The sequence below is a fragment of the Panulirus ornatus genome, chromosome 22 (genome assembly GCF_036320965.1).
Source record: "Panulirus ornatus isolate Po-2019 chromosome 22, ASM3632096v1, whole genome shotgun sequence".
NCBI classification, from domain to species: domain Eukaryota; kingdom Metazoa; phylum Arthropoda; class Malacostraca; order Decapoda; family Palinuridae; genus Panulirus; species Panulirus ornatus.
Genome location: NC_092245.1, coordinates 12,453,893 through 12,472,400, shown reverse-complemented (window position 1 = coordinate 12,472,400; position 18,508 = coordinate 12,453,893). Strand labels below are relative to the sequence as shown.

General features: G+C 46.0%; 1 protein-coding gene across 8 annotated transcripts in view; it reads right to left on the bottom strand.

The window, feature by feature from the left end:
- The window catches only part of Slob (Slowpoke binding protein), a 399,771-nt gene that overhangs the window by 299,842 nt on the left and 81,421 nt on the right, over positions 1 to 18,508 (bottom strand). For 3 of the 8 annotated variants that reach the window (XM_071676149.1, XM_071676150.1, XM_071676151.1), the window contains exon 1: positions 3,670 to 5,361. The exons of 1 other annotated variant lie outside the window; for it this stretch is intronic. In XM_071676149.1, coding sequence (XP_071532250.1) covers positions 3,670 to 4,184 — 515 coding nt within the window. In that variant the 5' untranslated portion in view covers positions 4,185 to 5,361. Of the gene's footprint in view, positions 1 to 3,669; positions 5,367 to 18,508 lie in introns of those variants that run through there. 4 more of the 8 variants (XM_071676154.1, XM_071676156.1, XM_071676157.1 and 1 more) reach the window with 3 other exon arrangements.

Sequence of the window (18,508 nt, the reverse complement as noted above, 5' to 3'; positions counted from 1 at the left end):
GACACCATGCAGCGCCCAGTCACCAAGCGAGAGCGTAAGGAAAATGATCCACACTTCATGAAAGCGTTGAAATTTCTCCATTGTATATGTACGTCGGGCACAACGTGATACATAACACACAAACACACAAACACACACACACATACACAACACATAACACGGGGCAGCACGAGTATAAAACGCTCTCACCGTAATACACAAATATTAATATAACAAAAAGGACAGACTCGCCTCGCCCACACAAAAAGGCAGATACATATACAAAAACGCACCGAGAAATGTGAATAAAATAAACACACACACCCGAAATTTACAGAAACAGACATGCCCAACACAGACACACAACATGCACACAAACATACACGTCCCATATTTACAGCCCAGTGTCCATAGTGGAATATATTTTCTCTGTATTTTCAACATTATCAGGTCATTTGGTAAATCTTTAATCATTGTCAGTATCATTATTATTATTATTATTATTATTATCATTATCATTATCACTATTGTTATCATTAGTATTATTACTATTATTGTTATTACTATTATTATTATTATCATTATCATCATTATTATTACATACAAGAGCGGAAATGCATGTACAATAAAACACATACAAACAAAAACGTTCGCGTACAACACACACACACACACACACACACACACACACACACACACACACACACAGAAAATATTGACACAAGCAGCACACAGATGACTCTCTTCAAACTCCACCATTTTTCATATTCCCGTGACGACGGAGGGAGGGAGGCAGTGAGGGAGAGAGGAGGCTTCACCCTTGATGTGATTCCAAATATCCAAGACGGAAAATATATAAATGCATCTGCATGATTTGGGACGACGACATGGCGTAATCGATGCGTACCCAGTGGCGAGGAAAAGTTGAAATTGTTAATTTACGCGGCGACTAGATATTTAACAGGGCATGGCATCGCCTCCTTCGTCTTGCACCGTCCTGGCGCATCCAGCGGGAACCATGTGACGTATCACCCAGAGGAACTTGTGGGTCAACCTTGAGCACCACGACGGTACCACCCTACAGCACAGTGACCTCTCTTCTGACATGACCTGTCAAGATTTGGTTAGAGACCGCGCTACCACACCGTGGGGCCATATCGCTGTGCTTAAGTGCCGTACCGTCGTGCTCAAGGGTCGTAAGGTCGTGCTCAAGGGCCGTTCCGTCGTATTCAAGGGTCGTATCGTCGTTCTCAAGGGTCGCACCGTCGTGCTCAAGGGTCGTACCGTCGTACTTAAGGGTCGTACCGTCATACTCAAGGGCCGTACCGTCGTACTCAAGGGCCGAACCGTCGTGCTCAAGGGCCGTATCGTCGTGCTTAGGGGTCGTGCCGTCGTGCTCCAAATTTGTACCTTTGTTTTCTAAGTCGTATCGTCATACACAAGATGATAAGGGAACTACTGAACCACGCTAGCAACAGCCAATTACAGATCCTGAATCCTGCCAATGAGTTTATGAACATTGTCATTAACGTATGAATAACTCACGACCTAATTCTGACTCAAATCAGAAAACGAGGAGGGGTGGGGACGCCAGCCATTACAGTACTTCATAAAAAATAGTCAGAATTGCCTTGCATTAAACCTTCTCTCTCCAGGTAACTAGTTGCGGAAATATGAGCGTCGTCACTGCAGGGTAATATCAGTACAAGTGGATACCTATCAGTCTTACATACTATCAACAGATGAATACAGGACAACCAGGAAGACAACAAGAATACGACATAAAAATGTCATCCCTCAGTAACGAAGGTTTGAATAATATATATATATATATATATATATATATATATATATATATATATATATATATATATATTGGAAAGGATCACAATTTTGCGCGTGATCAAGATATTCCTATGAGTCCACGGGGAAAATGAAACACGATAAGTTCCCAAGTGCACTTTCGTATAATAACCACATCATCAGGGGAGACACAAGAGAAAAAATAACAGTCAGTTGATATACAAAGAAGAGAAGTAGCTAGGACGCCATTTGGTAAACATGCGATATGTATAAATTTGCGTAACAACCAGTTACAAACACTTCTGAATTTGCTTCAATGAACCAGCAGAACGCTATCACATGGCAATATTTCCATTAAAATACATGCCCGAACTGGGGTCAAAGAAAAGAAAATGCTCAGCCTTGCCAGAAAAAAAAAATCACATCATGATAATTGTTAGACAAAAAGGTATAATCATATGTACATAGATGTCCTGGGACTAAAAAAGAAATCAATTTTCTAAAAATGTGAAGATATTCTTACGTCCAACTGACGGCCATTCCAAAACGTGCTCACACGAGAGTTGATTCAGAGCGACCATGATATAAACCTGGTGTGAGACATCTGGTTATCGTAAATAACACACACACACACACACACACACACACACACACACACACGGACGTGTGCATCGTGAATTCTCACGTGCATGTACTAATACATACATTCACGTACACCATGTGCATTTAATCATTCTTTCACGTACGTGCACTGAAAGCATCAGGGACGCACGTGTGTGCAAGCATACTCTCTTACATGCTGTATATATATGTATAGTCAGAACATTAACGCACGCGCGTGCAAGCATTACTCTCCCGCGTGCAAGACAGTTTCACAGGGGGTAGGGGGGCCCTCTCAATATAACCAACATTTCTTGAAGCATCAAGGTCCACGAACAACTCAGTCATGCAACATCCTTTACAACTTCCGCTGAATGAACGCAATGAAAAAAAAAATCGAACATTAAATCTAGAAGGAAAAAAAATCACGTTTAAAATCAGAATTTAAAAAATAAATCCCTTGATTTAAATCTACAATGGGAAAAAACTCTCTACATGTAAATTCAAAATGAATAAGTCACAACGTATGAATTCAAAATGAATAAGTCCCAACGTATGAATTCAAAATAAGGCGAAAAAAAAATACCCGGTTTGAATTCAGCTCTCGCTGCTAATCTAGTGTTGTGTAACATTAGGTTAGGAGCTCCAGGTGTGGCCACAAGACAACAAACAGATGGTCGAGAGTGGGAACAGTCGTGAGTCGGACACCTTCCATGTCATGCTCCTCCAGTCACTACCATCAACACGAGCAAAACAAAACTATGTGGGGAAACAGCATGAGACACTCACCTGTGAGCGAGGACAAGCATCGAGATGCGTGCCACAGGTTCACATGACACGTAGAGCCGTACGTACCACATGATGGGAGGGTGAGGTGGGAGGGGCAAAGAGCAAGATCTGGCCGTGTGTCACGGCCCGGTGACTGACTGACACACTGCATGCAAATGACACACGATTCTAGGCCGCCTGGCTGGCTGGCTGGCACTCACCCACCCACCCACCCACAACGGCTGTTCCAGGTGCATGACTACACCCATCTCCCACAGGAACACACTCACCTATATATATATCTGCATGACTGCACCACCAGGTATACTAGCCACGTCTGTGCATGAAGATACCCCAGGGACAGGCAGGCAACCCTGCCCGCATGACGGCCAAAACCCCAGGGAATATCAACCGTGCATGAGGGCATCTCAGAAACACTCACATCCATGCCTGCGTAAGGGCACCACCCCAAGGAAGATTCAGCCGTGCATGGCACAAGGACACAGGAGGGAGACTCACCCGTGCATGGCGTGGTTGTGGTAGCAGCGGTGGTGAAGGCGTGGTTTGCTGACGGCGACACAGGAGAAAAGTCTGGCGAGTGACTCGAGACTGGCCGTGACCATACCGGCCTCGGCCCCGCCCCCCTGCTGCTGCTGGTGCTGCTGGGGCCGGAGCGGAGCCCCAGGCGAGGCGTGCGGTCGCCGCGGGCTCCCCTGGCTGCTGTTGCTCGGGTTGAAGGGTGAGCGAGACCGCGACACGGGCACGTAATCGCTGAGCGCACTGGAGGCACGCGAGAGGCACGGGGACCCTTTCCGGGCGGCGGCCGGCACGCTACTGGCCGAGTTGGTGTGGCCGCACCTCACGTCCAACTGGCTGGCGCGCTGCGGAGACCTCCGCCGCCTCTCCCGCACGTCCCGCTGCTGCTGCAACAACTTCTTACGCTGCTTCTTGTTCAGCTTGGTCCTGCTGGCGTACTTGTCGTGCCCCGCCGCCATCCTGGCCCGGTGGGCCTGTAGACCGTACAGGCCAAACATGGCTGGCAACGCTCGTCAGCAGACCTTAACAATATTTATGCCCTACAATCTACACTACACATGCTGGTGGCATCTCAGCAGCAGCAAGCACTATCAAGCATGCGATATGAGTCATATCCAGTCTCTAAAGCACAATGTATATGAAAGAGAGCATGCAATAATTTTGATGAATAGAGTCAGCCATGCTGAAATGCTTATTTTCTTTCTCCGTTTACAGGGAAAATGATTAACGTCACGATGCAGTTAACATGCTTCAAGCTGGTTCGATCTGCCCGACACGATCAACAAGTATGGACTGAAGTGTATGACCGCGACATCAACACTTATGTTCTGGTTAACGCACGGCAAAGTTTCTGAACGACATGCACAGCCAACTCCGTCCCGACACTACACATGCTCCCGAATCCTGAGGAGAAAGTTTTCGTCTTCAAGTAAAGGGTCGACATGCCAGACCATATGATCTATATTCTGAAGAGAGAAGTGTTAGACATCATGAAGAGTTTCCAACACACACACACACACACACACACACACACACAGGCATGTCCCTTGCGTTCTTAAATAACTTGATGAGTCGAGGCGAAGACGACCGGAAGAAGGACATGGTCCCGTGATGGAGAAGAGGCGGGAACCCTTGGCGTTATCTTGAGTGTCCAGACGTTGGCTGCTTGGGTCAACATCACCCGTGTTGAAGGTTGTGAGGGACGATCCCTCCATAGTCCACCACCACCAACTTTCTGCACACCCAGGCCTTCCCCCTCCTCCTCCTCTGCCCCTCCACCCGTGTCATGCACTCAACATCAGGTCAGGTAAGGTCAAGCAGGTCAACCTGGACACGTCAATCAACACGCCACCCCTGCCAGGGGGGTCTGTCAAGAACTTCTTCCTCCGGGAGAGGAGGTCAGTCATGACATGCTGTACCCGGCAGGTCAGCCAACCCTCTGCAGTGTCATAGGTAGGGTCGGAAGGGCCACTACAGGCAAGGTCAGGCAGCAGACACAGGCGAGGTCAGGGAACCATCACGAGGCCACTAGAAAAAAAAAAAATGAGGCCACGAAACACGGCATGCAAGAAGTAATTCGGCATGCAGGCTCACCGGGAAGGTCGGAAATCAGTCCATTTTGCACTTAATTATATTCCCAGGAGAGTGGCACAGGTATCCTTCTCATGCCAAGAGATTTTCAAACGCCACAATCTCCTGAGGACACACACACACACACACACACACACACACACACACACACACACTTGCCCTCAGCTGCAGACATCCACACTGACAGTCTTAAAACAAATCCATATTTATATACGCCTTACGAGCGTCCTGCTCTCCAACACACAATTACACAAATCCTAAATACGGTATTTTCTCCGAGAAAATGAGCTCCCACACTGCATGAGATTTACAGAATTACACTTCTCGACACTTTTCGTTAAGGTTCTGCTTCACTTTGCATCACAAATTCAAGAAGATATACCAAAAACAAGGAAATATTTAACACAGAATAACTCAACCTCCAACCATGTCTTGGGTATAAGTATATACCATTGTGTGTCAGATAAAAGACGAAACATCAAGTTAGAGGAAATTCATATGAACAGAATGCAAGTTCTACATCACAAGCTCACATTCATATGACAAATATAAGTAAGGTTTATCTGAACACTTGCAAGTGCATGAATCACTTCTACATCATTATATATATATATATATATATATATATATATATATATATATATATATATATATATATATATATATATATAATTCTACCTCTTGCAAATAACAACCGTGCTGAAAAAATGTTGGATTCTGTTCATAACTGGAATGAATTTCCCCATTTGATAAGAGACGCTTAAAGTCGTTTAGCGAGTTATTCCGTCAGCGCCTGCATAGGGAGGCGCTTGCTCGCACATCTGACGGAGGAGGAGGGGCCCTCGTCGTCCAATTCCCTCTTTGACAAGGATGTTTTTTTTGTCCGCGTTCCTTCACTGCAAAGCTCAACCAACAGTAGTTGGCCCTAACAGACGTTTTCTGTTGCATTTCAATTCCTAATCTCGGCCTATTCTCTGAGAAACGAATCTCTCTCTCTCTCTCTCTCTCTCTCTCTCTCTCTCTCTCTCTCTCTCTCTCTCTCTCTCTCTCTCTCTCTCTCTCTCTCACTGCTTTAGCTTTTCTGCCGGCCAGTGTTGGCTTGATTGCGTGCCTCCTGCTCAGGTCAGGTCACGCAGCACGGCGTGCCACAACCATCCCAGATATACCGTGTGAAAGTTGGCAGCTCAGAGAAATGACCAACTATACATGTTTGCTTCTTTCCCTCCACGTCCAGACAGCCATTTAACTTCGCGCTACGCTATTCTCAACGATATTGCTTCGTACTTTCGTCTCTTCCGAAAATCCTTCTACATTTAAGGGTCTGGTTCACAAACACATGCAGAGCTCTGATTAATTCCTTCATTGTATTTTCTTATATCTTATCTTTCTTGTCTTTCTTTTTCACCGGAGACGGCCACGACTGGAAGATGCTTGGCCCGTGCCCCGTGGGAGACCATGAAAAAGACAGTCTTCTTTCAAGGAGCAATTATACAATCGCCAGAGACACAGTCGACCTTTTTCTTTTCCCCTTAGAATGCTCAGTCCTGATGAGTCACCACAGCATATTTTCGAATATATATATATATATATATATATATATATATATATATATATATATATATATATATATATATATATATACAAACTCGTGAGCGTGTGTATCTGTTTTGCCCTACAATACCACACACACACACAACACCCTTCCCTCACACACCAGCCACGACATAAGCTGACGTGATTCCCGTCGTCCGTCCTCCCCGGATGTTAAGTCGCGCCTCAGAAAGAACATCTGAGACCGGGGTATGGATTTACGGGGTCACCGGAGACGCATCGGGGTTTAAGAGGTGGGCACAGCACCCGGATGTAAAACCTCAGTGAAGGTTTGACGTAATGTATGCAAGAGCGAAGTGTGATAGACGCGGTGTGTCCTGGCCGTACATCTGAGGGGGGAAGCGAGCATCCAGGGTAGAGGACATAGTTCATTCATGCTACGTCTTAACTTTATTAGAGTTACCAGAGCGGTCCAGTGATCATATCTTAACCATCAAGGATTCAGTCAAGTTCAGAGAAGTGTGGATAACATGACGTGACATTCCCGGACTGAGAAAGATAGGAATACATTTTCAAATAACTTGAGACACGATTTTTTTTTTTAGTGAACAAGTGTAATAATCACAATAGTTTACAATACCAGCATCATACAAACAAGCAAAAACGATTTATAAGAACGCGAGTCAACACACACACACACACACACACACACACACACACACACACACACACACACACACACCATACTCTCCGCATACATCTACCCAGCTTCCAATACGCTTCCCTAAGCCCATGTCTTTAAATACGGTCGTGAGTGCGTACGACATGCGTATATCGTTCATCATCAGAGATCATACAGGCTCACGTACGCAAGTGCAGGAGGCACCAGATACGCACTCAGTCGTACCACACTTATCATCCACTAAGCGCAGTACCACACTTATCATCCACTGAGCGCAGTACCACACTTATCATCCACTAAGCGAAGTACCACACTTATCATCCACTGAGCGAAGTACCACACTTATCATCCACTGAGCGAAGTACCACACTTATCATCCACTAAGCGAAGTACCACACTTATCATCCACTGAGCGAAGTACCACACTTATCATCCACTGAGCGCAGTACCACACTTATCATCCACTGAGCGCAGTACCACACTTATCATCCACTAAGCGCAGTACCACACTTATCATCCACTAAGCGAAGTACCACACTTATCATCCACTGAGCGCAGTACCACACTTATCATCCACTAAGCGAAGTACCACACTTATCATCCACTGAGCGCAGTACCACACTTATCATCCACTAAGCGAAGTACCACACTTATCATCCACTGAGCGCAGTACCACACTTATCATCCACTGAGCGAAGTACCACACTTATCATCCACTAAGCGAAGTACCACACTTATCATCCACTGAGCGAAGTACCACACTTATCATCCACTGAGCGAAGTACCACACTTATCATCCACTAAGCGAAGTACCACACTTATCATCCACTGAGCGAAGTACCACACTTATCATCCACTGAGCGCAGTACCACACTTATCATCCACTGAGCGCAGTACCACACTTATCATCCACTGAGCGCAGTACCACACTTATCATCCACTAAGCGCAGTACCACACTTATCATCCACTAAGCGAAGTACCACACCTATCATCCACTATGCGCAGTACCACACTTATCATCCACTGAGCGCAGTACCACACTTATCATCCTACCCTGAGCCTCTCGTATGGTGTTAACAAACGGTACACACAACATTAATCTGGCCTCATCGTTTCCACGTTGATCTATTACGGTCGTTAACTGAGGTCATTTGTCTCCAGCTGGCTTGTCAAACTGCTATGTATCGTCTCGTTTTCTTTTTAGAGGCGGCACTCTGTTATTTGGATGAAAAGGCTGTTCACGGCCATTTTATTCTACAAGCTTCTCTCTAAGTGACGGTAGAACCAAATGGCCCCAGTGACTTAGAAATGTTAAAAAAAAATAATACTGTTATAGAAAATATTTTTTTTTCACCCAAATAGATAATTAACGATGTATTCAAACATCAAACATTCGGAACACATTCGACACCCACGTCGCATACATGTTCTTTTGTCTTTGGATTGTCCTCGTCGTGGCTTCCAGGTCATTCCATCAGCACGTTAGCTATGTCGATGCTTCCTCAGTCGGCAGATGAACCTTGTCATATAAGCTAAGGTTAACACACAACGTTGTGATAATACAGTCTGTTGCAGCAGCCAGGCTCATCTTTAGGGAGACCAAAAGCCCTGATAAAAGGCTCGTCTTTAAGTTTCGCTCAGCATATCCACCAATTTACTTTAAAGAAAAAATAACTGTTGTAGAGAGGAAAAAATGTATGCATCTGACTATCATGCCGCGAAAAATAATTGTATATGCGATAGCTAATTAGGTATTCCACCAAAACAACGTGCGATGTACAGAGCGGAATATCTTTATCAGCTTTCAACTTTTACCTTTCACCTCTGTATTCCACCCTCCGCGCAGCGCGCCACACAGGAGTGGGCAGCGTGTCCGGCACAGGCCACAAAAGCTGGTGGGACGTGCCGCACCACAAACCACCCCTCTTGGGAGGCCTAAAAGAAAATGCCCCACGGGTGGGATGTGTTTTACGACATCCGTTCGTCTATAGGACATGTCGCCGGTAAATCTAATCGCTGGAGGAATAACTGTGGGGGTTTTAGTCACCATATGACAGTGTGTGTGTGTGTGTGTGTGTGTGTGTGTGTGTGTGGTAGAGGGTTTCACTGTCCCTATGGAGTGTGTACGTAGAAGTGGGTCTTGACTTTTGTACAAGAACGATAACCCATAAAAAATAAAACAGTAAAAAAGAAAGTCTTTCGGTCCTCCCTCCCTCCCACACACACACACACACACACACACACAAACGAAAATATGAAAAAAGCCATTCGACCTGGTGGCGCTGCTTCAGCAGTTGTATCAAGAACCTCCACAACGCAAAAGGTTAAAAGATATTGTCCTCAAAATGGCTGGCGTCCCCGAGGGTGGGAGAGTGTTGACAAAAGGCAAGCGAAGCAGAGGCGGGTTGTGTGTCAAGCGGCGACGCACCCTAACCCTCCTCCCCTCTCCTCTCCCATCCTCTCTACCACCACCACCCACACACACACACACCTCCTCCTTGACGTCCTGATGCAGCGACACCTTCCTCACCTCCTACATACCCCTCTCCATCCCATCCTCCTTCTCCTCCTCCTCCTCCTCCTTCTCTACCTCCTCTTCCTCCTCCTCCTCCTCCTCTCTCAGTGTTCTCCACTTTTACTGGCACTCTGGAGACCTCGCCATTCACTGGCTTCCAGCGCTGTGGTCCTGGGGCGGTCGTGTGTGGTGGGTGGGCGTAAGCTTTACGTTCGTGAGTGGTGGCTCTGTTTGTACGCTTTACGTTCTTGCGTCACTGAATGCTGGTGGTGGTTGGTTGGCGTACACCGGGCGTTCGTGAACGAGTGAAAGTGTAGCAGATCCGTGAGATTTTAGCCCTCCTGCAACTTATCACAGCACGAAAACACGACGATGCGACTCGCATTCACGATGGGCCTTGCCTACGACCTGACCCTTCAAGGGTCACACTGAAGTTAAGGTCGTTCATTCCTAACAGAAGAGGTGGAAGAGGAGGAAGAGGAAGAGGGGGAGGAAGAGGGAAGAGGAAGGGAGGAGAAGGTGTCATCGTTAGTAAAGAAGCGGTAAACATGCTTCAAGTCACGTTGATCCCCCGGACACAAGGTACCCGGCAACGCTCAACTGGGGAACTGCCGGTCGGGAAGTTTATACCACTATCAGCAATGACGCGGTATGGGCGAGAGACCTATTCACACTGTAGGAGAATAACACCGTTAACGGCAGTCACTGGTGGTCCTCCTCGACCGTCGCACTATACCATAGTAATTTGTTTTCCAGCCGCCTCCCTACATACGTGGGACTTCAATACTAAACACTGAAAAACTGCAGATATTATCACTCAATATATCACATCTCCGTAAAAACCACTCCGTAAACAAGCAAAAGATAGTTGCTGTGGGGTATTAACCTTTAAAGAAAATCCAAAAATCAAAAGGGAAACAACGAAATAAAACTAAAAACGGACATAATCAGTAAGTGATGTCAATGTGCGTTACAGGATCACTTCTGAAAATTCATCAAAATTCTCTACTGTCCACGTAACGAAATTCTCCCAGGCAGAATAGCTGCTCTCGTATATATGTCGGCTTATTTGTAGACTTGCAATCTCCCCACGGGGACGCCTTCATTCACGGAGCAAACACACTAGACAAATAAAGCCTGACAAGCGGACATAAACAAAGGCCGGGAGAGAGAGAGAGAGAGAGAGAGAGAGAGAGAGAGAGAGAGAGAGAGAGAGAGAGAGAGAGAGAGAGAGAGAAGGGCAGGTTCGAGGTCCCTGAGCACCTTTCTTTATCCCAGGCCTGGTATGATCACCGGGAACTCATACTGAGAGTAAAAAAAAAAGAAAGTAAATAATTAACAAATAAAATAACGACTCGCAATTTTAACCTCAACAAAATATCTAAATACTTTCGCCGTTTCTGAACGTATCAAACGCTACGAAGAGTCTGTAAAAAGTTTATTTTGCTTTAATTAAATTTAGAGTAGAAAAAAAAAGATAAACTGAATTCTAAACCATCAGCAATTAGGTTATCAGAGAATGTACGAGGCTTGAGATGACGAGGGGAGGAAGACATGGCCCCTTCGTCTGGATCTGGAGCTACAGTGATGCTACAGAATCTCTGGTCAATATTTAACATTTACAGAAGAAGCCACACGGACAATACTGTCACGGAGGTTTAGGACGTCCGCTTCCACACCCTCCTCACGGTCACCCACTGTCGCCAGGTGTTATATACCAACTTTCACTTCAGTGCATATGTAATGACTGTCTGTTGAACCGCACATATTCTCCCTTATTATGTGACATGTATTTTACATACATATCTTTCCGCTTTGGTTATGATTAATCAAATAACTATATCATTATCATCATAACACAAATATTATTGTTATTATATTATTACCATTAATCTCCAGCTATGAACACGAGGTGATCAAAATGCGGGAGAGATAAATTGGATGTACAGCAACGTTCAGGACATATACATATGACTGTGTGGTTGTGTGGTTGGGTTCCATCCTTACACCATGCTCCAGACGCAGCCTCACTCATGATATGGTGAAATCACACACACACACACACACACACACACACACACACACACACACACACACACACTATGTGAGTGTACGTGCGCATGTATGTAAGTGTGAAAACTCTACTATCAAAAGGAGACACGAGAATCCTGAGCGCTTTCGTGTAGTACCACACGTTCAGAGGACTGGCTGTGGTAATACACGAAAGCGCTTAGGCTTCACTTTTCCTAGTGGTGTTTCTGCATTTACAATGTCACGCATTTGTTGTGATTCCATGTATCATGTATCTATATATGTACGTATGTATATATGTTGCACTATGTATGTATGATGTAAATAATCATCACCGACACCGAAAATCACAAAGCCAAAAAAAAAAAAATTATGAAATGTTAAGTCATAAAAAATGGAAAATAAAGACTTGGTACATCAAAGTTGATGGTTTTCATTAGTATAACTTTAGTATAATTTTCACAATGTAAATACCAACACTTCTCTCTATCTCTCTCTCTCTCTCTCTCTCTCTCTCTCTCTCTCTCTCTCTCTCTCTCTCTCTCTCTCTCTATATATATATATATATATATATATATATATATATATATATATATATATATATATTCTGGGTCCTGGTGTCTGGAAGGCTTAATTAATTCGCCGTTTATCAAAGAGCCTGTCATGCCCCCGCTCGTTAATATATTACGATTCTCCCTTACTAACGAAGGAAGGTTGGACATCAATGCCCACTCTCCACCTGCCTTAATGTTTCCATTATCAACGAAGGACAAAGGGGGGGGGGAGGAGGGGGTGGGTGTCGCTCTCATTTATTGATTGTAAGCTCTCTATCCGGGACGACATGCAGCAGCAGTTGGCCACGGTGCCGCTAGGGGGCAGGTACGTTCGCCCAGGTTCAAGTATCACTGTTGTTCTTGTTGTTGTTGTTCCTTGTTCCCGCCTTCGTCTAGGACTGGACGGGCCTTTGTGACGTCACCAGCGTCAACAGGCTATCCAAGATGGTGTTGGTTCTTGGGACACACACACACACACACACACACACACACACACACCTTCCCACGGGTTTGTTCAGCGGGCAAAGGCTACTTGCTGGAAGGTGTGTGTTGAAAATTCTACACAAAGGTCGAGGGAATTTTTCCGTCTTCTGCCAGTGGCCCGTCCCACTATATCTGACGGGACAAAATGAGGAGCATCTCTGTCATGGTCATCCATGAACATGAGACAAAGTGAGGTTATACCTCCTCACCACACAAACATAAAGCCAACAAACAAGCAACTTTTTAGAACGACAACTACAACTGCTTAAGCTTCTCGTGGGGGAAAAAAATGACACAATTCATAGCAACGATAAAGAAAATCGACTGTTTTTTTCTAAATTTCTTTAAAATGTCACTGAAAAAAATGACCTTCAAATAAGAACCTTCAACCAAACACATGAGTATAATGACTTCAGAATCCTAAAATATCATTTCCCTGTGTAACGAGCGAGTCTACAGGAATCAGAATAGCACTAATGACGAGTTAAATCCCCGGGAAGACAAAGGAACGGTGGCTCTGCTTGAGGTGTGGTCTTAGAATATCGTCCCAGTATATTACTAGCCACTCAGCTGGGGGTAAAGAACCAATTAAAATGGAATTGAGAGAATTTATTGATGGAAGATATTCATTAACGTGACATCAAAGTTCCATAAAGTAAATTATTTCTCTCTCGCTTCCATGAATTTGGTAAGGCGTGTGTGTGTGTGTGTGTGTGTGTGTGTGTGTGTGTAAGAAACTATGAGCCTGGCGCTACACGGGGGAAAACCAGAGAGGCCAGGCACTGCGCCGGGGATATAATAAGTAGTACCTGCACCGCGGACTTGTGGACTAGCGGCAGCAACCTTCCCATTTTCTTCCGCCGCGGGTCAAACCGCGGCCAACACATGAGGACGTGAGCGGCGTTTGAAATAACGACGGAGGAGGAGGAGGAGGACCCCCGCCACCACCCCTGACGGTGCCTGAGCTCAAACGACGCTGTGTGCCGGTCGCTCGGCCGCTAAGGACAAACACACACACACGTATACAAGTGTGAAGCTCCCTCCCCTCACAAGGCACCAATGGTAATCAAGGAAAATGGGGGTTTACGGATGTAGAACTCCTTACCGTAATCATAATTCTAATTACACTCGTTCTTTGGCGCGACCGAGCTGCCGCCAGCAAGACTCCATTATAACTTGCTCATAAAGAATTTGTCCGCGACGAGAAAGATACGGTTTTTCACCTGCACGATTGATAAAGGTAACTCAGCGTACTTCATCTCAGCTCCATCCACCTTTTATTACCGCCAGATGCTGTCACAGAGGTTAGGGAAGGCAATCATCTGGGAGCTAAGGTCGACAGGGAATGAAGAACACCTCTTGTGACAATCTGGCTTCGTAATGGAAGGTTTTAATCATCTTGCTCACGAGATGTGTGCGGGCTGAGTGCAGCTGGCTGTCCACACAGCAGCACGTGGATATCTCTTGGACCACCACTAAGGGATACGAAGGCGCGAGCAAGAGAGAGAGAGTCACCCACACACCAGCCAGCCAGCGAAGCAGGAATGGGGTTAAGGAGGTTAAAAACATCTTGGTATGCAGACCACACCAACCTGGGCAGCTCGGGGATGAGAGGGGAGGAAGGTCGATCCTGCTTTGAGGCTCAAACGCCTTAAAAACTTTCCTTCATATTGCTAAATCTCAGCACCACGTGAAACCCACGGTAATCTCCACGCCCACTCTCGCAGACCGGGAGTAATGATGTCCCTAAAGAAAACTTACGATGAGACGGAACCGGGGGATGTGAGGTGGGAGAGAGAGAGAGAGAGAGAGAGAGAGAGAGAGAGAGAGAGAGAGAGAGAGAGAGAGAGAGAGAGAGAGAGACCTAACCTAACCGTAGCAGATCAAGAGGTGGGGAGCCTGAAGCGTTATCCAGTGTCCTTTGGAGAGAATATGGTTACTCCAGTGGAGGTCAAGAGTCTCATAGTCGAACTCAAGAGGTTGTAAGGTCAGAGTAAGGTCACCTGGAACCGAGTTTCCTCATGCTGTATCATCATCCACGATGAACACATCACCAAACCCTGGTTTTTACTTACAAGTCACTCTTAACAAAGTGCTCAGACCCTGCATATATCTGAACAACTGTAAACCACGACAGAGCCCTCGTGGTTTAAGTTAAACCACCTGAAATAAGCAGAAGCATTTAGCAATATCATATTCACTGTCATAACGAGGGGAAGGTTATAAGGTCGAACCAAGTGTCGGGCCACACGATTCCCGGTAATAATGAATGTTAAATGATGAATGTTAAAATGTTAAACCCCGACCTCTCCCTGCCTTAGTGGTGGTCAGGCTTCACTCCTCTGGCACAGGTAGGTGTCCATTCTCTCCGCCTCACTCACGCGTTGACTGCTGGCATTCAGTCGACAGACACACGATCCCTGTATCTCAAACATAACTCCTGACAACCACACGTAGCTCACACGGCTCGTTCATCGTCACTCTATTATCTTCCATCGCTACGGTCGTGTCTTACCTTCTGGCAACGTCTCATAAGTTTAATACTCACTATATACCTATCTATCTTAGACGAATCTATGTAGAGAAGAGGTACACCTTTTTACCAACGTATTAATCAGAATAGCGTCCACTGACAGAGAGCAACTGATCACACTGGACTGGGTGGGAGCGGCACCAATATCGGGCCAATTTTATCGGCACAATAAATCGGCCAGTACGCCCCGCGAAATTTCGCTGGCCATCAATCTATACGTGGCGATGCCAGCAGCCTTGGTGATGCTACTTATGCGCACGCCATCAACAGAGTTAACACTGCCGACGATGTACCTATATTGCTAATATGGTCCACATGACACTGATGGTTTTCAACAAGAAAAAACAATAAATGTTCAACTTTGAATCATACCGCAAAAAACTGGCCATAAACTCGAACGTAGATGCTTAATTATATATATATATATATATATATATATATATATATATATATATATATATATATATATATATATATATATATATATATATATATATATATATATGTATATATATATATATATATATGATTAAGTATCTACATTTTCTGATGCATTTGACAAACTACGCGAGTAAAAATAGTGTTCGAGAATAAAAAGAAAAAAATGACGAGAAACTTTTTAATACTATTGTCAGAATAAGTAAGTCTGAGGTTCAGCCTCCTGAAAAATATGAATATATTCCGAGTTATCAAAGACGAAACTTCTGGTGGAAAAATATATCACTGTAGCTTTATCAGCGAAGCTCACGGCACAATGGTCCTACCACGGGGACGTGGACGACGGAAAAATATCCCCCTTACGTCCCTTTACCAGAGGGGACAAAGTGAGGGCGTGAGATGAGGAGGGACGAGGGAGGAGGGAGGGGCGTCTCTCCCGTGCCCTGGACTATATTCCCCCCCCTCCCCTGGGGGGTGGGGGTGGGGGGGGGTGTATTTCTGGTACTGGGATTCTCAAAATATCGCGAGATCTTCCCTCAGGAGTTGCCATGAAGCGACGGCACGCTCCGGTGTCTCCTCCCAGACGCCAACCCAGTCAGTGGACGGAGGCTGCACATGATGGAGAGAGAGAGAGAGAGAGAGAGAGAGAGAGAGAGAGAGAGAGAGAGAGAGAGAGAGAGAGAGAGAGAGAGAGAGAGAGAGAGAGAGAAGGGAGTAAGTGAGGGAGGAATGTAATAATGTAGGGGGATGATGAGAATGGAAGAGACGCGGAGGAGAAGCGAGTGTGCGAGGGAGATAAATACGTCTGTATGTGTGTGAGAGAGAGAGAGAGAGAGAGAGAGAGAGAGAGAGAGAGAGAGAGAGAGAGAGAGAGAGACCTACCTACGAGTACCTATAAGAAAACTTTCCCTGACACACGTCTAGCACGTAGCGCGCACAGTGGGAAAGAAAGAGAGAATGCGAGAGTGAGGTGGGGTGTGGGTGTGTGTGTGTGGGGGTGGAGGGTGCATGTAATGAGACGGCTCAGAGCTCGAGTGTGAAGACAGAGGACCTCCTGTGATCTTTATTGGATTCAAGACATCTTAGCAGCCCCTCCTGCCGCTTGAAAACCTTCCCTCCTCCATGCTCTCTCTCTCTCTCTCTCTCTCTCTTAGCGCTCCTCAAAAAAAAAAATTCGGATACTTTAATCACGGGGGAGTAGAGGCGACACCATCACTACCTCCCACAAGAGTAACCACCATCCATGAACCAGACATAGAGACAGATGCGACAGCCGTGTTGACGCGAGTCAAAGCAAAGGTCATTCCCTGTAACCGTGACACACTCGCGTCACATACGTAACTGTAGTGATAGACAATATGGCAGCCACTTCAGTCAAGCAGGCTGGACAATTTAAGGGCGGTGAAGCCACGGCCAAGTAATTAGTACCTGAGCTCCCTTACCCATTATGGTGGACACTCAAAGGGTAATTAGCCCTCAGGGAGGACAATGCCGTCCCCTGAATGCCCCTCAGCACACCTCGGGGAGCGGAGGGAGAATAAAGAGATCTTGGGGGAGAGAAAGAGAGAGAGGGAGATGTTCGAGGGGTCTTCAGGAAGACGACACACTGAGTGTGTCAATATGCTGAGGGCAGTGTGTCTCAAGACCTCACAGCCAACGCAGATGTGTGTGCCACCAGCTTCTGCAGTATATACGGAGCTCAGACAGTGTCAGGGACGAACAGTGTACGATGAAAAAATCAAATTAGGTATCCTGAAGGTCGCGGGCAAAGTTGGTTCTCCCTTTACAAAGGAAGACTATCTCTGGGCAGGACGAATGGTAACGCGGACGACGGCAGTATTATAAAGAGCCCCTGTGACATATCATTTCTCAACTGTACGTCTCATGTCCGGTGCGGCCTCTACCTGTTGGTGACTTTTGAATACAACGTATACGTACGGAAATACACGCATACATCCCTGCGTTTCCCTGCCTCCTATTTATCCTACTCTCTACATCCGGTTCCTCCAGCCAACCCATCACCCTCCCCAACCCTGCCATCCTCCCTCCCTCCCTGTAACTTCGAATCGAATCCTCCCATCCCTATACTCTCTCTCTCTCTCTCTCTCTCTCTCTCTCTCTCTCTCTCTCTCTCTCTCTCTCTCTCTCTCTCTCTCAGCGCCGCTGCCAGCCCTACCGTAATCCCCAATGAACACGTCAAGCGGGTTTATCTCCTCCGTCCCAGTTATGCTGGCTTAATCTCCTCCGGGCGCGCTGCAGCGGGGACTGTCATTGTACTGGGCCTCCACAGTCACGGTGGGGCGGGCCGCTAACCACACACGGTACTGTACCTTCTCATACATCAAGGGATCGTACCATCTCTCCTGCTACAGAAATACCGACAAACTAACACATGAAACTAACGGTAAACTAGGCGACTACAAGGACGCTCAACTGGCAGGGA